Here is a 25,869-nt window from a genome sequence, read left to right as displayed (position 1 = left end):
ATGTCTGACTCTTTGTGACCCATGGACTGTAGCCTACCAGGCTCCTCTGTCCATGGGATTCTCCAGGTAAGAATACTGGTGCGGGTTGCCATGCCCTCCTCTAGGGATTGAACGCATGTCTTTTATGTCTCCTGCATTGGCAGGTGGGTTCTTAATTTATATTAATAAGTATATCAGAAAATAGAACATAATGCACGTGATGAACATAAAATGTGTGACCTGGATCAGACAAAAAATATAATCATTTACAGAATCCATTTATCTCATCTAAATGTGATTTAAGTCTCTTGGTTTCTTTCTCTTTAGTTGCAAACTCCTCTGAATTGTCTGCGTCTATGTCTTACTACATACTTGGCAGAGCCGCTATGGATGGTGCCCTGAATGAATGTTCTGTCTCTCTTCCCCAGCATCACCTTCTGACAGTCTGTTGTTGCACTTGATAGCGCTTTCTTATTTTTATTTTTTAGCTCCCTCCCCTCCAATTCAATAGGAAGTGGAGTTGGTCTGTTTTCTTGAAGGAAGCTTTTACTCTTTCCTAGTTTTTTTTTTTTTTTGCTTTGTTGGATCAGAGAGATTTCCATCTCCACTGAATTTCTTCTCCTCAAAATTAGCCCCTCAAATTCAAATCTTCAAATGACAACAAAGTCAGTTTTATCATTCTTGCGTTACTTTCCAGTGAAGTCAGTGTATATAATTACAGTATAAAATACTACAATTTGAATAAAAAAGTAGACTAGAACAGATAATTAACAGGTTAGCAGTCTATCAACAATTAATCCATACAGTGGATGAACTAATTTTAAGTGTATGACTTGAATCCACTTTAACAAGATCAAATGTTGAATAAACAGGGCATATCTGTATAGGGGAATTCTAACATTTGATTCAATATGGTCACTCTTTTTAGAAAAAATTGTGGCTAAATGTACATAGCATAAAAATGATCATTTTAACATTTTTAGGTATGCTGTGGCATTAAGTACATTCACATTATGGGCAGTCATCCCACTGTCCATCCACTGTCCACAATTTCTTCATCATCCCAAATGGAAACTCTGTGTCCGAGAAAGACTAACTCCCCATCTCCCCCACCTCTCAGCGCCTAGCAACCACCACTCTACTTTTCAGCTTCATGATTTTGACTTCCTAAGTACTTCATATAAGTGCATATGGTATTTATCCTTTTGTGTCTGGCTTCACTTAGTATAATGTTGTCAGTGTTCATCCATGTTGTAGCATGTGTCAGGACTACGTTCCTTTTTAAAACTGAGTAATATTCCATTGTGTATGTGTTTTTGCTTATCCATTCATCTGTCCATGTACATTTAGGTTGTTTCCATTTTTAAGCCACACCTTAACACATATTTACAGAGTTGTAATTTACATGAAGTAAAATGGACTTGTTTTAAGCTTACTGTTGATAAATGTATACACCTACATAGTCACCATGATGATTAAGTTATAGAGTATTTCCATTACTCCAGGAGTTTTCCTCCTGTCCTTCTGCAGTTAATTCTCCTATCCCAAACCATCCCATGCCTTGGGCACCCATCTGCTTTCTGCCACAGTGAATTAGTTTTGAGACCTTTTTAGGCCTGAGAGATCTTGGTTAGTAATGAGACAAAGAATTCAGAATAAAGGGCTCATTAAATATGGGTGAGATAGGCTCTGGGAGACAAAGGTATTGGAATACACACGAGGACGCCAACGACACAGGTACCATACTCAGTGCGGCCTGTGCACAAAAATGTCACCTTGACTGATCAAGGTTAGGACCAACTTTCCTGTGGGAAAGTTACAGATGAATGTTGATGTGGAAAAACCAAGATCACAATTTTCTGAAAGAGAGGAAATATAGAGAATATATTATGTCCTCTTTGTTACAGTTCTTTTGTTCATATTTTTTCTTAATGTCCTAGAGGAGGCAAGAATATTCTTCTAGAAATTTTAAGACCCACGCTCATGGGAGTAGCATGGGAGTAGCATGCCACGCTCACGTTCGTGGGAGGAAGAGCTTCCCCTCCTCATTCTTTGGTCCACCCTAAGACAGATAGTGAGGACAGGGAGCTCTCACAGTGGTAGAAAAGAGCTAACAGAGAGGGCTGCGCCAGCCTCAGACGCCGAAGATAAAATGCCGTATATTCAGCTCTGCATGGGCTTAACTTCAGATGAGAAAAGTAACTATTTCAAAGCAGAGAATTTAGGCAGTTTAGACTGTTCACGGGGTGCTTTCAGGCGTTAAGACTGACACGTGCCGTGTCGTGTGCTGTTTCAGTCGTGTCCGACTCTTCGCGACCCCATGGACTGTATAGCCCGCCAGGCTCCTCTGTCCGTGGAATTTTCCAGGCGAGAATACTGGAGTGGGTTGCAACTCCTACTCCAGGGGATCTTCCTGACCCAGGGATCCAGGCTGTGTCTCTTACATCTCCTGCATTGGCAGGTGGATTCTTTACCACAGCGCCATCTGGGAAGGCCCTAGAACTGTCATGTTAGCTAAACAACCACAACTAATAGGTGGCTCCATTAATTGCCGAGGTCAGGATTCGATTACCCAGAACACAGCCAGATGCACACTTGGCGATGTCTTTCCTATTCAGTTATTCTGATAACCTTGTAAGAGAGTGGCCATGGCCAGTCACCTAGGCTCCTTCTCTTGGTGATGTAGCTCTGCTTCTGCAGAGCCTGATCAGGTGCTGCCTGATCAAGACTCTAATCTGATCATTAAAACTGAAGATTCATTACTAATAAACATGAGTAACTAGAATTAAATATTTTTTACTAATAAACCCTACATTGCAAATATTGGTTACTCAAAAGTTTCTTGATTTTTTTTTTTATAATAGAGACAAAATGGAAACAACCCACCCTTTCCTTTTTTTGGCAAGCAAGCAACATTTCCTTAAATTCTTGAGTCAACATATGGATTTTTCAATTCTTTTGTTCCATCATCTATGTTTTCTTTTTTAACCTGTTTTTGAATAAACTTAGCAATTAGCTTAGCTTTTCTCAAGAAATTTTCATTCTTGTCCATTCTTTGTCTTACTCTTGGTTTGTAATGCCTTCAGTATTTGCTGCATGTGAAACTTTAACAAGGTATTTTCTGATCCTGTGTTAAATCATTTGTTTCTTTTGCAGTTCTTATGTTTTCTGATTAATTACATCCTTAGGTGGTCTATATGTTGAATACTCTTCGTTTCCATTTTTCTTTACTTTTCACTGTGATATACCTGTGAAAGATGTAAAGGGGTTGTCAAACAAGAGAAGTAAGTTTTTCCATCTTGAATGACTAACCTGAGTGTAATACCCAAAGGAGTACGTCAAGGTTGTATATTGTCACCCTGCTTATTTAACTTATATGCAGAGTACATCATGAGAAACGCTGGACTGGAAGAAACACAAGCTGGAATCAAGATTGCCGGGAGAAATATCAATAACCTCAGATATGCAGATGACACTCATGGCAGAAAGTGAAGAGGAACTCAAAAGCCTCTTGATGAAAGTGAAAGTGGAGAGTGAAAAATTTGGCTTAAAGCTCAACATTCAGAAAACTAAGATCATGGCATCCGGTCCCATCACTTCATGGGGAAATAGATGGGGAAACAGTGGAAACAGTGGCTGACTTTATTTTTTTGGGCTCCAAAATCACTGCAGATGGTGATTGCAGCCATGAAATTAAATGACGCTTACTCCTTGGAAGGAAAGTTATGACCAACCTAGATAGCATATTCAAAAGCAGAGACATTACTTTGCCAACAAAGGTTCCTCTAGTCAAGGCTATGGTTTTTCCAGTGGTCATGTATGTATGTGAGAGTTGGACTGTGAAGAAGGCTGAGTGCCGAAGAATTGATGCTTTTGAACTATGGTGTTGGAGAAGACTCTTGAGAGTCCCTTGGACTGCAAGGAGATCCAAGCAGTCCATTCTGAAGGAGATCAGCCCTGGGATTTCTTTGGAGGGAATGATGCTGAAGCTGAAACTCCAGTACTTTGGCCACCTCATGCGAAGAGCTGACTCATTGGAAAAGACTGTGATGCTGGGAGGGATTGGGGCAGGAGGAGAAGGGGACGACAGAGGATGAGATAGCTGGATGGCATCACTGACTCGATGGACATGAGTCTGAGTGAACTCCGGGAGTTGGTGATGGACAGGGAGGCCTGGCGTGCTTCGATTCATGGGGTCACAAAGAGTCGGACATGACTGAGCAACTGAACTGAACTGAATACCCATGCCATGAAGCTCTCTTTAAAAGTTACTCTGTATTATCTAATTTTGCATCAAGTGTTGAAAATTAATTCTACAGACTGTTCTTAATACATGGAGTGAGCAACAATGTTTACACATGTTGGTATTCGTCTGCTTTATAGAAAACAAAAGCCTGAAATAGATTTAAGTAGACAAATGAGTAGAATTAGGTCATGTGAGAGACAATGAATTGGCGGGGGGGCTCTTCTTAACTGGAAATTTTTGAGTGTTGATGGCGTGAACTAAACTGGTGAGACTGGCAGAAAGCCTGTGGTTTTTCCTAGATCTGTGTCTGTGCTGGGAAGCTAGAATTTAGCTGGTGGAAGAAGAATTGCTGGAAAATGGACTAAGGTTACTCTCAGGAATTATTAAGTGGGGAGGTTTAGGGAATGGTGAAACTGGGTAATCATAGTTAAATCCATTTCACCTGTAACCTGCCTTTGCTAACAAGGTCATTTTACTTGTTGTTCAAAAGATGCGGCAGGTCCTCTGAGCTGCATGTAGTCCAACCAGTAAAATGTTTGTCCAAGTTGTTTTCTAGGAATTGGTATCAGGTGTGTCTAGCTCAAGCTGAGCTCGTTTAGACTGGATAGGACCATCCACCTAGACATGCTGAGTCTGCTGGGTGACCTTTTGATGTTGGAGGGCTAAAACCTCCATCCAAAGACAGTACTAAGCGCCTCTGCTTTTCTACATGCAGAGGCCCGTAGCTTAGTTACACCTGTGCAGATTTACCACATCTGCACACCCTCCACACCTCAGACTACCCTGCTCCCTTAGTCTTTATGTCATTAACACCCACAGCCCCTTGCCTTCAGGAAGCAGGTTTGAACTGGTTCTCACTCTACTTTGACTGCCTTGTGAGTAAATTCTTTGTTTCCTGCCGTCTCAGAGATTTCGCTTGCTGCCCATCAGGCAAAACAAACCTGGTTCTGTAAACCTGACCAGAGGAAAGAGCAGGCATAAGGACACGAGGCCACAACAGGGTGGAGTGCAGACTCCTGCTGGATGTCCTTGAAGCTGTGGAGCTCTGTGCAGCCCCCAAGTACCCCAGGGGGAGAGAGGTATGTGGAAGACGTTGAAGTACTGCTTCTTTGTCATTTTACCTGGCTATGAAATTTCACCATTTAAACGTTTCTGTAGTTACTTTTCCATGTGTGCAGTCACTATGTAAAATCTTCAGAAGCACCAAGATGCACATTTTGTTCCATACTGTAGTTTTTTCTTGTCTCATTGCTTTCCCAATTAAACAGCACAGTTTTCTCCTAGGCTCATTTTTGGGAAGCACCTTTATGGAGTGTGTTGAGTGCCAAGGGATTACTATGTCAGTCAGTTCAGTCACTCAGTTGTATCCGCTCTTTGTGACCCAACGGACTGCAGCACGCCAGGCCTCCCTGTCCATCACCAACTCCCAGAGCCTGCTGAAACTCATGTCCATTGTGTCGGTGATGCCATCCAACCATCTCATCCTCTGTCGTCCCCTTCTCCTCCTGCCTTCAATTTTTCCCAGCATCAGGGTCTTTTCCAATGAGTCGGTTCTTCGCATCAGGTGACCATAGTATTGGAGTTTCAGCTTCATCATCAGTCCTTCCAATGAATATTCAGGACTGATCTCCTTTAGGCGGAGAAGGCAATGGCACCCCACTCCAGTACTCTTGCCTGGAAAATCCCATGGATGGAGGAGCATGGTAGGCTGCAGTCCATGGGGTCGCTAGGAGTCAGACACGACTGAGCGACTTCACTTTCACTTTTCCCTTTCATGCATTGGAGAAGGAAATGGCAACCCACTCCAGTGTTCTTGCCTGGAGAATCCCAGGGATGGGGAAGCCTGGTGGGCTGCCGTCTATGGGGTCGCACAGAATCGGACACGATTGAAGCGACTTAGCAGTAGCAGCAGCAGCAGATCTCCTTTAGGATGGACTGGTTGGATCTCCTTGCAGTCCAAGGGACTCTCAAGAGTCTTCTCCAACACCACAGTTCAAAATCATTAATTCTTTGGTGCTTGGCTCTCTTTATAGTCCAACATCCATGAATGACTACTGTGGACCTTTGCTGGTAAAGTAATGTCTCCCAAGGAGCAAGCATCTTTTAATTTCATGGCTGCAGTCACCATCTGCAGTGATTTTGGAGCCCCCCAAAATAAAGTCTGTCACTGTTTCCACTGTTTCTCCATCTATTTGCATGAAGTGATGGGACCAGATGCCATGATCTTAGTTTTCTGAATACTGAGTTTTAAGCCAACTTTTTCACTCTCCTCTTTCAGTTTCATCAAGAGGCTCTTTAGTTCTTCGCTTTCTGCCATAAGGGTGGTGTCATATGGGTATCTGAGGTTACTGATATTTCTCCAGGCAATCTTGATTCCAGCTTGTGCTTTATCCAGCCTGGCATTTTTCATGATGTACTCTGCATATAAGTTAAATAAGCAGGGTGACAATATACTATAGATGTGCTAATATAAATTAATTAAGAAAAGTGATTCAAATCTTGTTTCTGCCATGGACAGAGGAGCCTGGGGTCGTGCATGCATGGAGTGCATGCATGGGGTTGCAGAGTTGGACGTGACTGAGCACATTTAAAGAGTCTGGGGTGATATTAGGTAATTTGCATTTAATTAAAAGTAAAAAGCGTCATATGTGGAAATTTTGACTAAAATAAAATTGAGACCATTAAAGCTAACCTAGTAGCAGTTTATTTGCAAGCATATGAAAAATGTGTGTGTTACCTTTGGGTCCTAAGAGTAAGTAAATTTTATTTCTACTAACACATGTTTACCTTTCCAATGGATTTTGTCTCATATTTCAATGATTTGTCTCATATTCAACACGATACTTTTATGAATCAAGCCTAGGGAACTGTTGATAAAGGCAATACCACTACCTTCCCATTTCCTTTGAAATGGCCACACAGGCAAATGGAGATACAGGTCAAGAAAAAAAAAACTTTTTTTTTTTGCCTTAGCTATGTACATAATTAGGAGAGTTTGAGTCAAGTCTACCTAGATAAAGACCAATTTTTACATTTAGTGCATCACTTCTGAGTAGTATTCTGATAGATGAATGTCAGCTGAGCTAATGTTTTCTCATTAACCCCCAAACTGTAAACTATTGAGGAATCAATTCTAGCGCTGGCTATGTAGAGCTCAATATCTGCTCCCTTCACGGATTCAAAGGAAATGGGAAGGTAGTGGTATTGCCTTTATCAACAGTTCCCTAGGCTTGATTCATAAAAGTATCGTGTTGAATATGAGACAAAATCCATTGGAAAGGTAAACAGGAAATTTTGATATTAACATGTATTCTTCAGGGTAGGCTTTCCATGTTGTCAAGAAATGAACAGAGCATACCAGGAAAATGTTATTTTCTATTATTAACTTTGTATTTATTTTTCAGAATAGGAATTCATCTTTTATGATCCAATTATGTTCCTAAATGAAGTTATTTGATGACTACAGTCCAAAGATAGCTTCTATCAACTCCTAGGTATTTATTGTCTCTACATATTCGTGCTCCCTTAGAATTATACCTTTTCTCCTAAATTTTTTTGTGGTAAAATATGCATAACATGAAACTACCATCTTAACCATGTTAAGTATACAGTTCAGTGGTATTAAGTACGTTTATATTCTTGAGCAACCATCTCCAGTATTGTTCCTCTTGCAAAACAAACTCAATACACATTAAACAGTAATTTTTTACTCCTAGTTATACTTTTTGGTATGAATGCTCTACAGTTTTATCACTCTAACTACATTGTAAGCCCCTATATGGAGCAGTTATGTATTAGTTACATAACATACACATTTGGTACTTACTGTCAGTCCCTGTTCCAAGTGCTTTGCAAATATTAGCTTGCATAATTATTCATCTTTGTATGTTGCAGAGGGTCTAGCATGTGCTTTGCACGTGGGACACATAAAATTTTGTGGAATGAATTTTGTAAGCATTAAGCTATTACAAATAGTTGTGAAAAGAAGAGAAGCAAAAAGCAAAGGAGAAAAGGAAAGATATAAGCATCTGAATGCAGAGTTCCAAAGAATAGCAAGGAGAGATAAGAAAGCCTTCCGCAGTGATCAATGCACAGAAATTGAGGAAAACAACAGAATGGGAAAGACTAGAGATCTTGTCAAGAAAATTAGAGATACCAGGGGAACATTTCATACAAAGATGGGCTTGATAAAGGACAGAAATGGTATGGACCTAACAGAAGCAGAAGATATTAAGAGGTGATAAGAATACACAGAAGAACTGTACAAAAAAGTGCTTCATGACCCAGATAATCACGATGGTGTGATCATTGACCTAGAGCCAGACATCCTGGAATGTGAAGTCAAGTGGCCCTTAGAAAGCATCACTACGAACAAAGCTAGTGGAGGTGATGGAATTCCAGTTGAGCTATTTCAAATCCTGAAAGATGATGCTGTGAAAGTGCTGCACTCAATATGCCAGCAAATTTGGAAAACTCAGCAGTGGCCACAGGACTTGAAATGGTGTTTTCATTCCAATCTCAAAGAAAGGCAATGCCAAAGAATGCTCAAACTACTGCACAATTGCACTCATCTCACATGCTAGTAAAGTAATGCTCAAAATTCTCCAAGCCAGGCTTCAGCAATACATGAACTGTAACTTCCTGATGTTCAAGCTGGTTTTAGAAAAGGCAGAGGAACCAGAGAACAAAGTGCCAACATCCGCTGGATCATGGAAAAAGCAAGAGAGTTCCAGAAAAACATCTATTTCTGCTTTATTGACTATGCCAAAGCCTTTGACTGTGTGGATCACAATAAACTGTGGAAAATTCTGAAAGAGATGGGAATACCAGACCACCTGACCTGCATCTTGAGAAACCTATATGCAGGTCAGGAAGCAACAGTTAGAACTGGACATGGAACAACAGACTGGTTCCAAGTAGGAAAAGGAGTACATCAAGGCTGTATTGGAGAAGGCAATGGCACCCCACTCCAGTACTCTTGCTTGGAAAATCCCATGGACGGAGGAGCCTGGTAGGCTGCAGTCCATTGGGTGGCTAAGAGTCGGACACGACTGAGTGGCTTCACTTTGACTTTTCACTTTCATGCATTGGAGAAGGAAATGGCAACCCACTCCAGTATTCTTGCCTAGAGAATCCCAGGGATGGGGTAGCCTGGTGGGCTGTCATCTATGGGGTCGCACAGAGTCAGACACGACTGAAGCGACTTAGCAGGAGCAGCAGATGTAGCAGCAAGGCTCTGTATATTGTCACCTTGCTTATTTAACTTCTATGCAGAGTACATCATGAGAAACGCTGGGCTGGAAGGAGCACAAGCTGGAATCAAGATTGCCAGGAGCAATATCAATAACCTCAGATATGCAGATGACACCACCTTTATGGCAGAAAGTGAAGAGAAACTAAAAAGCCTCTTGATGAAAGTGAAAGAGGAGAATGAAAAAGTTGGCTTAAAGCTCAACATTCAGAAAACGAAGATCATGGCATCTAGTCCCATCACTTCATGGGAAATAGATGGGGAAGGAGTGGAAACAGTGTCAGACTTTATTTTTTGGGGCTCCAAAATGACTGCAGATGGTGATTGCAGCCATGAAATTAAAAGACGCTTACTCCTTGGAAGGAAAGATATGAGCAACCTAGATAGCATATTCAAAAGCTGAGACATTACTTTGCCAACAAAGGTCCATCTAGTCAAGGCTATGGTTTTTCCAGTGGTCATGTATGGATGTGAGAGTTGGACTGTGAAGAAAGCTGAGCGCTGAAGAATTGGTGCCTTTTTTTCTTTTTAATTTTTTAAAAAATTTTATTTTATTTTTAAACTTTACATAATTGTATTAGTTTTGCCAAATATCAAAATGAATCTGCCACAGAATTGGTGCTTTTGAACTGTGGTGTTGGAAAAGACTCTTGAGAGTCCCTTGGACTGCAAAGAGATCCAACCAGTCCAATCTAAAGGAGATCAGTCCTGGTGTTCTTTGGAAGGACTGATGCTAAAGCTGAAAGTCCAGTACTTTGGCCACCTCATGCGAAGAGTTGACTCATTGGAAAAGACTCTGATGCTGGGAGGGATTGGGGGCAGGAGGAGAAGGGGACGACAGAGGATGAGATGGCTGGATGGCATCACTGACTCGATGGACATGAGTCTGAGTGAACTCTGGGAGTTGGTGATGGACAGGGAGGCCTGGTGTGCTGCAATTCATGGGGTCACAAAGAGTAGGACACGACTAAGCGACTGAACTGAACTGAAGCATTTCCAAGTGACTGTGGCTGTTCTTCTGGTTGGAAAGTTACCTTGGGAAAATTGATTTGGGGAATAATCTGACAGTGGGTGCAAGTTTAAAGAAATTCTTTATTTTAGTCATACTTAGGCTAGAAGAATTGATGCTTTTGAACTGTGGTGTGGGAGATGACTCTTGAGAGTCCCTTGGATTGCAAAGGAGATCCAACCAGTCCATCCTAAAGGAAATCAGTCTTGAATATTCATTGGAAGGACTGATGCTGAAGCTCCAATACTTTGGCCACCTGATGCGAAGCACCGACTCATTGGAAAAGACCCTGATGCTGGGAAAAACTGAAGGCGGGAGGAGAGGGGGATGAGATGGTTGGATGGCATCACCGACTGGATGGACATGAGTTTGAGCAAGTTCTGGGAGTTGGTGATGGACAGGGAAGCCTGGCATGCTGCAGTCCATGGGATTGCAAATGCTATAAGAAGTGATTCAAAGAAGTCAAGGTTTTCCTTTTTGCCGGGACCGCGCTCAACTCAGAAATCTAAGACTGGGGAAAAGGGAAGACCTCGGGGCTAGAAGGCAACAGGCGAGGTCCGAGCTGCCAAGAGCGGGCGGGGCGGGGCCTCTGCGGGGCGGTGCTTCGGGGGCGGGGCCCGACGGCGGGGCGGGGCCGGGGCGGGGCCGGGGCGGGGCGCGAGACGGCACCGGGCAGCGATGGCGGCGGACGGGGACTGGCAGGATTTCTATGAGTTCCAGGAGCCGGCCCGGAGCCTGCAGGACCAAGAGAACTGTAACGCGAGCCCCGAGGCCGGAGCAGGGCCGGGCGGGGGTGGCGACGGCTTCCCAGCTCTGGCCTGCCACTTGGAGGAGAAGCTGAGCCAGTGTTTCCGCCCCTCGGGTCCGGGCGCCGAGCCCCCGAGGGCGGCTGTGCGGCCCATCACCGAGTGCAGCCTCCTGCAGGGGGACGAGTGAGTGCGGGCCCAGGCGGGGAGCGGGCGGGAGCCTCCCTGCCCCTCGTCCAGCCCCTCTCGCCCTGCCCACTGGCCCGGGGTCAGCAGCCTCGGCGGGACTCCGACCTCAGGCTCCTCCCCGCTCTCTCCTTCCGCCTCCAACTCTGGAGTCCCGCCCCTCCCTGTTCTCCCACCTCCTTCCTTGAGGCTTTCGGCCTGTGAACTCCTTAAATCTCGTGTTCTCCTGCCTCTCTATGAGCCCTTAAGCCTCCTTCTGCTTCCTGGAAGCCAACCTCTGTTTGGTTTCGAGAGGAGTCTTGCACTGAGCTTCATAGTTGCAGCTAGTACTTCCTCGGGCACATGTGTAGCCATTCATTCGCTCAACTAGAATTTATTAAGCGCCTGCTACGTGCTGCTTCGCACTGGAAATACCAAGGTGACTGGACATTACCGCTGTCAAGCAGAGCGCAACCCAGGAAGCTAGATTTGTAAACAAACATTTTATGAATGTTACAAACGCTCTGCTACATATACAAAATACAGGGAATCTTGTGTATGTGTGTGTGAAGAAAGACTTCATAGAGAAAACTGGATCCTGATGGATGAGTGGGAGTTTGCCTGGCAGGTGAAGAAATGTTACTAGTATTCTAGCTCAGGGATACAGTGCATGCAAAGGTACTGACGTTGAAGCAGACTTTATGCCACAGGAGATTATTGGCTTCATCTGAGAGCTCAGGTTGAGTGCGAGTTCCCTCAGAGGCAAAAAGGAAAAGATCTGGTTATTAATAGGAAGGATCACCTAGTCTGGTAGGGAGATCGGTGCATAAACAAGTAATTATTACAGGGCAATGGTCAGAAATTCACCGGGATTTATGAGAGCGTGGAGAAAGGAGGGACAAAGGTTATTTAACCTCCTAGAACCCCAGTTATAATTTAGTTAAATGAGGGTGGTTATGCACCATAGTTTTCCTCCAAAAGAGACTGAAAGGAATGAGAGTGAGGGATTTGACAATATTGTAATGTAGGGGGAGAGCCTGAGGGTAAAATTACAGAGTAAACACTGAGGTTGTGGGTTCAGTTCAGTTCAGTTCAGTCCCTCAGTCGTATCTGACTCTTTACGACCCCGTGAATCGCAGCACGCCAGGCCTCCCTGTCCATCACCAACTCCCGGAGTTCACTCAGACTCGCGTCCATCGAGTCGGTGATGCCATCCAGCCATCTCATCCTCTGTCGTCCCCTTCTCCTCCCGCGGTTGTGGGTAGGGATGGATTTTCAGAGCATTGATGGGATGGAAGGATTAGAGGTTAGGGAAGAATGCTTCAGGGGAAGCTCCAGTACTTTGGCCACCTGATGCGAAGAGCCGGCTCACTGAAAAAGACCCTGATGCTGGAAAAGATTGAAGGCAGTAGGAAAAGATTGAAGGCAGGAGGAAAAGGGATGGGATGGTTGGATGGCATCACGGATTCAATGGACATGAGTTTGAGGAAACTCTGGGAGATGGTGAAGGACAGGGAAGCCTGGTGTGCTGCAGACAATGGGGTCACAAAGAGTTGGACTGAGCGATTGAGCAACTGAACAACAAAGAATGCTTGAGAGAAGGCTCCATGGGCAAAGGGTGGGGCTTGTCATTTGATGGTTTTCTTTCCTCTGTGAATCAGAAGATTAGGAAGAGGGAGTTGGGAATGGAGGCCAGTGGCTTAGCTAGCAGTGGTTCAGGGCCAGCTCTGTTTAGACACTATGTCTTTTCATTGGTACCTCTGTGCCGTGTTCTGCCCCGGCAGAGAAGGAGGAGTTTATGATTGGATATTATACACACAGATAGGCAAGCTTCCCAGGTGCTTCGCAGTGGTGAAGAATCCCCTGCCAGTGCAAGAGACACAGGTTTGATCCCTGTGTTGGGAGGATCCCCTGGAATAGGAAATGGCAACCCACTCCAGTATTCTTGCCTGAAGAATCCCATGGACAGAGGAGCCTGGTGGGCTACTATCCATAGGATCACAAAGAGTTGGACACGACTGAGCCTGCAGTCAGTGGCAAAAGACATTTTAAACAGTCTATTCCCAAAGAGAAGATAGTGTTATGCATAGATTTATATACTCAGAATCAGTAGACTCAGGATGTACTCTGGATTTTAAAATCATATTTATTATATATTTGGGTTTATCAACAGTAACTTATCAAAATGAATTAGTAGCTTGTACACAGAGAAGATTCCCTATTTTTCATTCACCTGTACTGTCTGAAAAGGAGTGTATTTTAGCCTTTGCTTAAATCTTAGGTTGATACAAAACTTTTGTTACTCTTGATAATGATTTTTCGTAGATATTACATTGGTGGTCCTGCATGTTGCTTGATTTGGGAATGCATAAGAAATCAATCTTTTCTAAGCAGGAGTTGCCTACCACTCTCATGGTCCCTGGTCTGTTGCATAAACATGCTCTCCATTGCTTGATAGAGTTCATTCCTGTTTCTTTAACTAGAGAGTTGAGAACTCTTTCACTCAGATAGGGCCCTTCCTTAGAACACTTTATTCTTTTCTGAGTCCCAGTTTTAGTTTTGGTTACATGCAGATTGTGCTTATTGGCTAAAGTTTTACTTGAGAAGGGTCTAGTGAGGGATTGAATGTCAGTGAGACTTTGACCTCTTTTGGAAAAGAGCCGCCCTGCTAGTTGTTGATGATCGGCTGTAATGCTTTATGATAGGATGAAGGAGTTCCTGTCTTGATTGGCGTATTCTAGAAATCGTTCAGTTAGTCCGGCCTTGTGTCCTTTCAACCACAAATGTTCTGGCTTTGGTGAAGACAGAGGACTGTGACTTGTCCTTCATTTTCTTGGGAGATCAAATTCACCCACAGTCAATTATTCTACATGAAATCTTCCGCTCCACTTGTCCTTTTATTATGGCCTCAATTAAGAAAGAACAAACAGCAGACAAAACAAACCTCAAAAACTGTGGACTGTCTTCACCTACTAGAGTATCCTAGTGGTTCCTGACCAGGGTTAGGTGTATGGTCAGTCATTTAGTATTTGAAAATCTTCTACCCAGGACGAGGTGGGCCAGCAAGTTTAGTAACCCGGAGTGTTTCCAATTTGAGCATATTGGCATTAGAGGAAATGAGGATTCCAGCAGAGGAGGAGGATAGGAATGAACCATGCATATGAGAGATTTTCTGGGTAAATGAGCCAGTTTTCTCGAGCTTTTTGTGTTCACATATTCATGGAGGCTAATATGCATTCAACAGCCAAATGTCATTTGGGGATTGTCTGTTTTTGGCAGTTGTGGTCCCATTGCTTCTCTTTTAGACAAATTCCAGTTCATTAAATCAGTTGGTTGTTTCTCTGTTTTGAAGCTTGCATTCTTATTTTTATAATCCCAGTGGTCTTATTTTTGTATCCTAGTATCTTACACCCTTAGAAAAAAACCCACCCAATTTTTTAGTGGCTTATTTACAATTAGATACTTGTTAAAAATGTTAGCTTTTTTTTTTTAATAAATTGTGTGTATCTCTTACCATTAAATAGCTTATTTGTGTAATGTTTAACTTTACTTACACTAATTAAATTTAATTTCATTTATATTTCTGAACTCTTTTTCATATAATGCCTTTTGAAAAAAAGGTTGTTATTACTTTGGGATTGAAACTGAATTTTGGACATGAAATTGGTTTGCAGTCCTTATTTTGGTATGGTTTGGAAGTTTCATCAATATAACTAATTTGAATGAATGCTTCGAGTTAGAGCTGGAAGAAATGTCAGCCATCCTTATCCAAGCTTCTTGTTTTAAAAAGAGCAGCTAACGCCTGCAGAAGTTAAAGTACATGGTCAGAGACTGATTGAAGACGAATGGAGACAAGAGTCTGTTTTCTGAATTTAGTCAAGTGCTCTTTTCATTTTACTCTATTGCCTCCTCAAATTCTGTTTGTTAATAAGGAAGAGTAATCGCATTGGGTAGAATCTGTGTATTGTATTGTGAACTCCCTTTCTTTTCCTTTTCGTCTTATCTTAGTCTTACACTATCAATTAGGTATTAAGCCCTAGTCTCATATTGAGGCTGAATTCCTTCTCCTGGCAATTCTTTCTCATTGGTTAAAGAGATTATTCACTCTGTGAAATAGTCTATGTTTGGAAGTTACAAAAGAAAAGTAATTATAAAGCACAATGTATTTACTACCTGTTTTAACTTGTGGTTTAGTTTCCTAATCTGTAAAATGGGGATAATAATGGGGCTTCATGGTACTCTTTGAGGGCTGAGTGAGCTAATGTAAGTAAATTACTTAGAATGTATGTAAACCGTTTAGGTAATACCTGGCACACAAGACAGTGGAAATGTTAGCTGCTGACTTTGTGAGTTTTCTATTCCACGTCGTCTTCCCTCAGGACTTGTCAGCCCAATGATTGGGTTTTCCTTTAGTCTTATTCAGGAGGCTCTGGTTTGTTGATGCTTTTCTGAGAAACAGTAGGCCTCCTATTTTTTTTTTTTTTTTTTTTTTTTGCTGTGATATTTTTTGTTCTCTCTTTCACTGTAGTACTAGATATCTGTTTAATAATGATAGACAGAATGTTAACTTTCATTGATTGTAGTTTTTTTTTTTTTTAAGGATATGGAATGCCCTGACAGATAATTACGGAAATGTAATGCCTGTAGACTGGAAGTCATCCCATACTAGGACCTTACATTTGCTTACTCTGAATCTCTCAGAAAAAGGGGTAAGTTAGGATTTGCACCAATAGTTTCTGAATAACTGATTCTGATAATGGAACTAAAAAGTAGTGTTTCTATCTAACCACAATTCATTGAGTTGCTTCTTATTTCCAAGCTTATGGCAAGTGAAGTGGTCTTCTGTTGCCATCTTGGTTTTTGCTACTGTCCACTTGCTAACATTTCCCTCCAGTTCTTCCCTAGCACAAACTCACCTTTTTTATGTTTAGGTAAATTTTCATCACCTGTGTATGAACAGCAATGATCAGCATTTTTTTTTTTTTTCCTAGCTTAAATAACATAACTTTGATACGTTGAGAATGCTCGGTAAGAATCTTAGGCTTTGATTTAATATATGGAGGATTCTGGAGTGTCTACAGAGAGTTAACTTTCTGATGAATTTGATGCTGGATGTAACATGTTTGAATATTGGAGAACCTTTAAAAGACATTTCATTCAAGTCTTGGCTTTTTGATGTGTTCTTGGCTGACTGTTGGAGGCTGCTATGTATGTCTTGGAACTGTAAAGTGAAGACACCTTGAGTAAGGCTTGTGAGCACAGGTGGAAGAACAGCAAAGGGGACAGAAAAGGGAAGAGAATCGCTTTAAGTGGAAAATCACGGTGTGGTTTAACGCTGACGAGAAAGGAGGCCAAATGGAAGTTTCAGGGCCGGACTATTTAAATTCATCATCAAATAGCAGTGTGAACTCATGCCAGCTCTTTTGGCATGCTCTATATTTCATTAAGTGTATTTGTGTAATTTCTGGGAGTATAACGCAGTAGGATTGTATTTTAAATAGTATTGTTAATGTTTTCTGAAACGATTTTCTTAAAAGTGTGATTCAGAAAAGCTTGCTGCCTACTATTTTCTAGTAAAATATAGGATTCTGACTATATTTCTTTGTATTCTATTACATACAGGATTTATTTGTTCCAGTTATTAATCTCCTTAAGCTGTTTTGCAGGCTGACCTGACATACATTTGGGGGCAGGAATGAAGCAAAATATCTTACCCTCTGTCTTCTGTTTATTTGGATCTTAGCTATCATTCTGGGCTTAGTTCAAGTTTCCCTTCCTCTCTGAAGCTCCCTATTACTGTTTTAGCCTTTGCTGATCTCATGGAATTATATAATTTTAGAGTTGGAAGGGACTTTAAAGGACACTTAATCCAACCTCTCACTTGGGGGGAATCCCCGTTTACAGCGTCTCTGACAGATGGTCATTCAGCCACAGACTAAATCCCAGCAAGGAAGGAAAATGCACTCCTCTCTGTGGGAATCGGTCACACTTGTTAGAGTGTGAAAATTGTAAAGGACTTACATGTCCCACAGACTTTGACCCCCAAGTCTCCTGGGTGCTGGTCCTCACAGCACTTGATTTGTGTCTTAAATCATCATTGGTGTCTCTTAATTATGTTTGTGGATCTGTCATTAGATTGTAACTTCCTGGTAGATATCTTTGCATGTGTCTTCTCAGTAGCTATCACGGTGCCTGGCACATAGTGAGAACTAAGACAAGTGTTTGTTGAGTGAACAAATGAATAATCTCATCAGTAAGACTATAGGGTCAGAGACCATGGTGGAAAGTTTTTAAAACTGTTTTCTATGTTACTTAACATAGTGCTGAATCCACAATAGCCAGGCAATGAGTACTTTGTTTGACATAATAAAAAATGGTAGAGGAGATCTTTTCATAGTTTCAAAGAGAAGTACTTTAGTCACATGAACAGGACACTCTAATCCAGTTTTACTGAATATTGTTCTTTGGTTACCTCTTGGGATGTCACTCCCTTTATCTGCCTTTTGACTGTTTTCAATACCAGAGCAATGGCATAAGCAAAGATAGTGATGAGTAGTGACCTGGAGTTTAGTACTCATGCTCATTGTACAAGTTCACCTGGAGAACTCAGCAGGTTAAAATGGACAAATGATCATCTCACATCTGAGTATCTTTTTTAAAAATTAATTTTATTAATTTTTGTCTGCACTGGGTCTTTGTTGCTGACAGCTTAGTTGCCCCATGGCATGTTGGATCATCCCTGACCAAGGATTGAACCTGTGTCTTCTGCATTGGCAATCGGATTCTTAACCATTGTACCACCAGGGAAGTCTTAACATCTGTCTATCTTCACATGATTACGCAGGTGATGAATACAACTAAGATGAGAAGTCTAGTTCTTGGGAATGAGTAGCACATATTAATTTCCTGAAGAACAAATGCACAGCAAGGAACTATGTAGGAAGCAACCATGTTATTCTATTAGGTAGCATGTAATTAATGTTTTTAACCTGGGAAATTGCCAACTGTGTGCTCTATTATTTCCATAACTGAGTTATGCAAAATTTATCTTTTGAAACCATTCTTTAGATTATTTCAACTGTAAAACAGAGTCTGTATGAAATTTTTTTTGACAAAGGGGAAAGAGATTTCTTTTGCATTAGGATGAGACAAACAGGAAACTACAGCTCCCTAGATTACAGTTTTTAATTTTTTTTTTTAAATTGATGTTCAAGATGGGACACTTCTAAATGTGATAGGTCTTTTCTAGAGGAAGGCAACTGGTATGTTCCAAATTCTTACAGGGACACATTTTTTCCATTTGAGGCAGCTTCTGTTTCGTACAGGGAAACAGAACCACGGCTCTGTATCTAAACGTGGCACAGAGAGGAGTGATGGGAATGCTTGGCAAAGAGAGGGCATATCGATACCTAACGGGAGCGTGAAGAGTGAGGCCCATGACAGCCAAGCTTAGTTTTCAAAGCCTGAAAGGGATTCCAGCCCTTAGCATATGCCATCTCTGTGCGGAATGGGCTTGGCTCCCTCTCTGGAAAGATGGTCTGGGATTATTATTTCTGTTGTCATGGAAATTTATTCTAATGGCTTATTGGTATCACTCATGTATTTTGGCAGTAGCTGCAAACCTGTTCTAAATCCAGTGCCATTCTTGATCCTGCTTATGTGATAGAATGCTTCTAAATTGTTTTGCCTTAGGAATATCTCCTGAGCCATATTCTTTCTCCTACCATGCGTGTTTCTTTAGAAACAGGGACTTTGTTTAAAGCATCTTTGTATGTTCAAGAGTAGAAATAGAAGATAATAATGTGTTATTTAGGACTAATTTAAAAACTTTTTATTGTCTATTAAGGGGAAAAAATAAGACAGAACTATGGCCCTCGAGTTACAGCACAGAACCGTGATTTGAGGGGAGGAGAGTGTTGAAACTTTAGGATCAGTGAATGTAATTTTTACGTTTACTCTGCATCATCGTACATCCTTATGTGGCCCGTTTCATCTGTCCTTCTACAATCTTGAAATTAAACATCCTCTCTCATCAAGAGCGAGATCTCTTGACCTTTCTCCTTTCTTATTAACAGGATAACTTAGTTTAAAAAAGTAAACTAAAGCTACAGAACTTAACATGAAAAAGCAGTCTCTCCCCTACTTACCTTATCCTTGATTTCCACTTACCGGTAGCAGCCACTTTCAGCTACTTCAACTGTTTCTTCTAGCAGATAACATTCTCCTGTCATGTTACTTAATTTTATTCTTCAACTTTAGACTTGATCCATTGACTTTCAACCCAGAGGATGAGGGTTTAGCAGTCTCTGAGTCCTCCCTCCCTCCACCCATAATCCTCACAAAAACTTTGGTTTTCCCTCATCTTCTCAATATAATTATGTCAAAATATTTCGTTGCATTTTCATCATTTGTATTGACTATTTAAAGTTCACATTTAAGTACATTTTATGATGGTGTTTCCTCTTGTAATTTTTTTCCTTCGGGTCATAATAATTGCCTTTTTGTGGTTAATTTAGGTTATCATTAGCTCACTAATTCATGGAGAAGGCAATGGCACCCCACTCCAGTACTCTTGCCTGGAAAATCCCATGGACGGAGGAGCCTGGTGGGCTGCAGTCCATGGGGTCTCTAAGAGTCGGACACGACCGAGCGACTTCCCTTTCACTTTTTACTTTCATGCACTGGAGAAGGAAATGGCAACCCACTCCAGTGTTCTTGCCTGGAGAATCCCAGGGACGGGGGAGCCTGGTGGGCTGCTGTCTATGGGGTCGCACAGAATCGGACACGACTGAAGCGACTTAGCAGCAGCAGCAGCAGAGCCATAAAGCTCACTTTAGTAAATGAAACACACTGGGCAACCTGTCAGTCTCTCTTTTCTTTCTCCTGTGTTTTTCTTGTTTCCTTCTGCAGTAACAATTCTAATCTGAACCGGTTACTGTCTGGTTTAGCTCTATAGCCATCATTCTGGGCTCTTTACTTCACTGTCATTACAAGAATCCCCTTCACCTCTTTGTTGGGTTAGAGCCAGTGTCTGCTTCCTTTTTGGTTTTCCTCCTGGTTTTAATGGAGCACGTTCTGGAGTAGCTTTCTGAGAAAGGTTACATGAGAGGTAAATTCTTGGAGAACTTCCCAGCCTGATGGTTCACTGAGAAAGCCAACGAGGTGTCATCACTGCAGTGCAGCATGGCCTTGTGGACGCGGCGGCAGACAGCGGGAGGGCCGCTGTGGCTCCTCCCCAGCCTAATGTGACGAGAGGCAGCACCCTGGTGTTTTTTTCCCTTGTATTTCTCACCTGCAGGTTTTTTTTTACTCTGTGGTGTGTGTTGACCATTAAATGTGAGACCTGTGAGAAACTACCAAGGTAGCAGAGACCTACATCCATCCAATTGTGTCTTCAATTTTATATATATATAATATATTTATATATATACACATATATACAATTATATATATATATATGCATATGTATATACTTATGTGTGTGTATATATATATAAATAATTTTCCCAAGTAAAATACTATTGTTTTAAATTATATACTATCTGTTAGAAATACATGACTGTGGACTTCCCTGGTGGTCCAGTGAGTGGTGAAGAGTCTGCCTGCCAATGCAGTGGCCACAGGTTTGATCCCTGGTCTGGGAAGATTCCACATGCTGTGGACCAGCTGAGTCCATTCTCCACACTGTGGGAGCCCTGTCTCTAGAGCTTGTGCTCTGTAACGGGAGAAGCTACTGCAACGAGAAGCCCGCCCACCACAGCTAGAGAGTAGTCCCTGCTCGCTGCAACTAGAGAAAGCCCGTGTGTAGCCATGAAGACCCAGGGTAGCCAAAAATAAATAATAAAATAAAAAATACATGATTGCCTCTTACATAATTCCTTGCCCATCTGTTCTCTGAGAACTCAGTTTCCACTGCTTCGGACAAATAGAGTTCTAATTTCAGTTTTATTCATCGTCTGAATGGTCGTGTCATGATGGGTTCATGATAGATAGATGATTGCTTGTCCATTTTAAGCTGCTGGGTTTTCCACGTTTGGCCTTTACAGTTAGTAAACTCGAGGCCATTATTATAGGGACTGTTGATATTGGCGTGGGAGGGTAGAGGACGCCAAATGAGCTAGACATGGTCAGATACCCTGGGGATGCCAACAGCAAGCAGCCCTTTAGCATGAGCCTTAGGCATGAAGAGAGGTCAGGAGGGGAACAAGCTACCGGGACCTGTGGAGAGTAGCCATGCAGGTGAGATCAGCTCGACAGGTGCCGCAGCCTTTGGAGTCTGGTGGGGACAGACAGCAGAATACATGCCCAGACTTCTCCCCCGACCCCTGCCCCACCTTCCAGCTCCTGCTAGTATCTGCTAGTGTGTTAGGCCACTAGGGAATCGAGAGCCAAGGGTATCCTTTGATGTAGTCCATAAAGGTCAGTATCCTGGGGCATAGAGTGGGGAGAAAAATGGTAGTGAGGCAAAGGGAAGATCTCCAGGACAGTGAGAGTTAAAGATATTTTTGGAAGCTGGAAACTTTTTTGGAAGAAGAGAGGGTTCTACTGGAACAGCTAAGTATAACCCTTGTAGACAGTTCCCTTCTGCCAAGAATTTGATTGCTTATCTTTCACTGTATTAGAAGTTAGTCTGCAAGTAACACACTTTGTTTTCTGTGGAATTTTGACATATACCGATCTTCCTATTAGATCATTAATTAATTAACATTTGCTGCTAACCCTGTCTGTCCCCCACTCCCGTTTGCTGTAATTCCCTACAAATTGCTGTAGAATACCAGATGTTTTTGTACTTCCTGGACCCTCTTCCCCATGAAATAAGCAACGAAGTATATGTCCGTTTGGGCAAAAGGGAATGTGTGCAGCCCCCTAGGAATTTCATGTTTATTCTGCATTACTCTCCTTTCTGTCCGAGGTGGCTGTGCAATGTACCTCTCATACTGCCTGGTACAGAGTAACTGTAACGAGCTCTGCCTTTTGAACCTCTCAACAGATGCTCCCTCGGCAGCCCTCTGGACCCAGACACTTTGACTTTGTTGTGATCAGAGGCCCTTCTTTTAACAGTGGCTCGTTTTTGTCTTTAGATGAGTGACAGCTTGCTCTTTGATACCTCAGATGATGAGGAGCTGAGAGAACAGCTGGATATGCATTCAATCATCGTCTCCTGCGTTAACGACGAGCCCCTCTTCACTGCAGACCAGGTACAAAGGAGAGTCCCCTCCATCAAGGAAAGGGAACCTCAGCTGCATAGCCATTTCTTAGTGTGGCCATTAAGTGACGGGTTGTTGGAACTGACTTATTTTCCCTGTGTTTTCTGGTAATAGAGGCTAAACAGCTTCTGAGGAAAGAAGAAAGTATATGTAATCCGAAGCAGATGAATTATGTTAGTTGGGAACATCTTTCAGTATATGCAGTTTTCCAAGATAAGCACTGTTAAAACAGTATAGCAGGTTACTTTAAAAGAAGGCTGTTGCTTCCACTGGAATCAGAAAAAATACTATAATTTTTCCTCTTTCTTTAGATTTGAGCAGACATGGGAAAACTATATCTGTGCAGAAATTACCTAGTTTCTCTAAAACCTATGGAGAAGTCATTAGCACTTACTAGAAGTCCGTATTGTATACCCAGGAAAGAAGTGAGCATTATTCCTGTGGAATGCTCTAATAATGTCAGCCCTGTATTCATTTAAAACCTGTTGAATCAGCTTTCTCATTTTCTGAATACTCTTCCCACTTCTGCTGTATTGTCAAACTGTGGTGCACGAACTTCTTCCTGAAATCATGTTCCACGGCTACTGAAACTGTGAGTTCTGTATTTTTAGGTTGGAAAGATGAGGTCAGTAAAGAGATGTATGATGACAAGATTGGGAGGGGCATGTTAAAAATGTGTCATCTTGATGCTCCATCATATTTGTGGTTGGATCATCCTAGGCTTGAAGAGAGTGCTTAAAAAGCAGGATAGTAAGTTAGACGACTGAGTGCAGGAAGACCCTGATTCTCTGGGGAGAGGTGTGACCCTGAGAGTGCATCGCCTTCTCAGTTCTGTGCCTGAAAACCGAGCTATCCCTGCTTTTGACTGACAGAAACAGATTCTTTGCCTCTTTCAGTGTCTTGTTTTTGTGTTTAAAAATGCCTATTTTGGAAACTCTTCTTACTAAATTAGTGTAATCCCCTCTCCTTCAGGTTTGCTTCTATTTTTCCTTGGTGCTAAAAGGGTTAAACTTGCTTCATATTGTATTTTTTCCCTAATAGTTTTTTTAAAAAACTCTTAGGCCTGTTTTTTTTAAAGTTATTTTTATTGAAGTCTGGTTGATTTACAATATTGTGCTAGTTTCAGATATACAGCAAAGTGATTTGTTTATACATAATGTATGTATATATCTTTATTGTTTAGATTTGTTATAACCTATTATAGTGTATATATATTATATAACATTATATTGCATATAGTTCCCCGTGCTATACAGTGAATCTTTATCTTGTTTATATATATGATGTTGTTGTTGCTAAGTCACTTCAGTCGTGTCCGACTCGGTGTGACCCCATAGACAGCAGCCCACCAGGCTCCCCCATCCCTGGGATTCTCCAGGCAAGAACACTGGAGTGAGTTGCCATTTCCTTCTCCAATGCATGAAAGTGAAAAGTGAAAGGGAAGTTGCTTAGTCGTGTCTGACTCTTAGCGACCCCATGGACTGCAGCCTACCAGGCTCCCCTGTTCATGGGATTTTCCAGGCAAGAGCACTGGAGTGGGGTGCCATCGCCTTCTCCATATATGATAGTGTGCATCTGTTAATTCCACACTATTAATTTATCCTACCTCCCCTTCCCCTTGGTAACCATAAGTTTGTTTTTTTCTTATATATTGGCAAACATTTGTTTTGGCCACGTGGCATGCAGGATCTTAGCTCCTCCATCAGGGATCAAACCCTTGCCCCTTGCAGTGGAAGCATGGAGTCCTAACCACTAGACCATCAGAGAAGTCCCTAGATATCCCTCTATCTTCCCTTGAATTAATATATGAAATTCTTTTTCTGTTGTTACAGGAAAACTTTCCTGCCAAAGCAAGAATTTCTTGCTTTATGTGTAAAGGTTTTACACTTTTGTATTTTGTAAATTTTATGTCAATTTTATTAAATAGCTTGAGATTGAGTACTTGGATGTGGCATACGGTAAATTCTCTGTCACTTGCTTTAACTGTAACTGTGATCCAGTTCTGGCACGTCTCAAGTAGATTATGCGTGTGTGTGTGTGTTTAATATTTATTTATTCATGGCTGCTCTGGGTCTTCCTTGCTGTGTGCTGACCTTCTCTAGCTGCGGCGAGTGGGGTTACTCTCAAGTTGTGGCACTCGGGCTTCTCGTTGTGTTGACTTCCCTTGTGTGGATCAGACTCTGCAGTTCAGGCTCAGTAGTGGTGGTTCATGGGCTTTGTTGCCCCTCATCATGTGGGATCTTCCCAGACCAGGGATTGAACACATGTCCCCTGCATTGGCAGGTGGATTCTTAACCACAGAACCACCAGGGAAGTCCTACACATGTATTTTTAGCAGCAACTCAGAGATTACAAGATCTGATAGGGCCAACTGATATGTGATGAGTGTCTTAAATCATGTGCTGTTTACTTTTGTGTTTAGTATATTATAATTTTTTTTTTTTTATAAACCTGGTGTACTCTTACAAACCTTTGATTATTCAGACAACCGACTCCTGCGCACTGCTGGTTAATATAGAATTAGGGGACTTCTACTCTGGTTGCTGCAGTTGAGCATCGTGTTACAGATGGACCGTTTTACCTATGTGTGTTTGACTAACAGTGGTTTGTATATTTTGGAAGGTGATTGAAGAAATTGAAGAAATGATGCAGGAATCACCAGACCCAGAAGACGATGAAACGCCTACCCAGTCAGATCGGCTTTCAATGCTTTCCCAGGAAATTCAAACTCTTAAGAGGTCTAGCACAAGCAGTTATGAAGAGAGTAAGAAACCTTACTTACGTTGGTGCTGTCTGTGCTTTCGTGTACCTCAGCCATAGCGTGTGACCACCTTCAGGAACCTCTGGTTCTCACAGGCTGGCTTGCATACTCTTCCTCCGGTGGTACTCAGGGCATTTGTTTATCTTTGCTTAGGGACTGTGTCATATTTACCTTTGAATCCTGTATTTGTCCGTTTGGGCTGCTGTAGCAAAATACCACAGGCTGGGTGGCTTAAACCACAGAAATTTGCTTCTTGCCAGTTCTGGAGGCTAGAAGTCTGAGACTGAGGTGTTAGCAGATCTGATTTCTTCTGAGGCCTCTTCCTCTGTCCTCACATGGACTTCCCTGTGGTGTATCTGTGTCCTCATCTTCTCATTTTTAAGGGCATCAGTCACATTGGATTAGGATGTGGCATAATTTTAAATGGCTTAATTTTAACTTCATTATCTCTTTCAAGATGCAGTCTCCAAATACAGTCATATTCTGAGGTGCTGGGAGGTAGGGC

The 25,869-nt window shown here is 42.0% G+C and overlaps 1 protein-coding gene across 3 annotated transcripts in view; it reads left to right on the top strand.

Annotated features, from left to right (window-relative positions):
- The first annotated feature begins 5,092 nt into the window (after window positions 1-5,092).
- FEZ2 (fasciculation and elongation protein zeta 2) overlaps window positions 5,093-25,869 on the top strand; it is a 59,439-nt gene continuing 38,662 nt past the window's right edge. For 2 of the 3 annotated variants that reach the window (XM_006056851.4, XM_006056850.4), the window contains exons 1-4: window positions 11,128-11,417; window positions 15,997-16,105; window positions 22,478-22,594; window positions 25,226-25,367. In XM_006056851.4, the coding sequence (XP_006056913.1) occupies window positions 11,164-11,417; window positions 15,997-16,105; window positions 22,478-22,594; window positions 25,226-25,367 (622 nt within the window). In that variant the 5' untranslated portion in view covers window positions 11,128-11,163. Of the gene's footprint in view, window positions 5,305-11,127; window positions 11,418-15,996; window positions 16,106-22,477; window positions 22,595-25,225; window positions 25,368-25,869 lie in introns of those variants that run through there. The other variant, XM_044925821.2, reaches the window with a different exon arrangement.

The sequence above is a fragment of the Bubalus bubalis genome, chromosome 12 (assembly GCF_019923935.1).
Source record: "Bubalus bubalis isolate 160015118507 breed Murrah chromosome 12, NDDB_SH_1, whole genome shotgun sequence".
Taxonomy (NCBI): Eukaryota; Metazoa; Chordata; class Mammalia; order Artiodactyla; family Bovidae; genus Bubalus; species Bubalus bubalis.
Note: the sequence above shows the minus strand (reverse complement) of the source record. Positions and strands in the feature narration are given on the sequence as shown.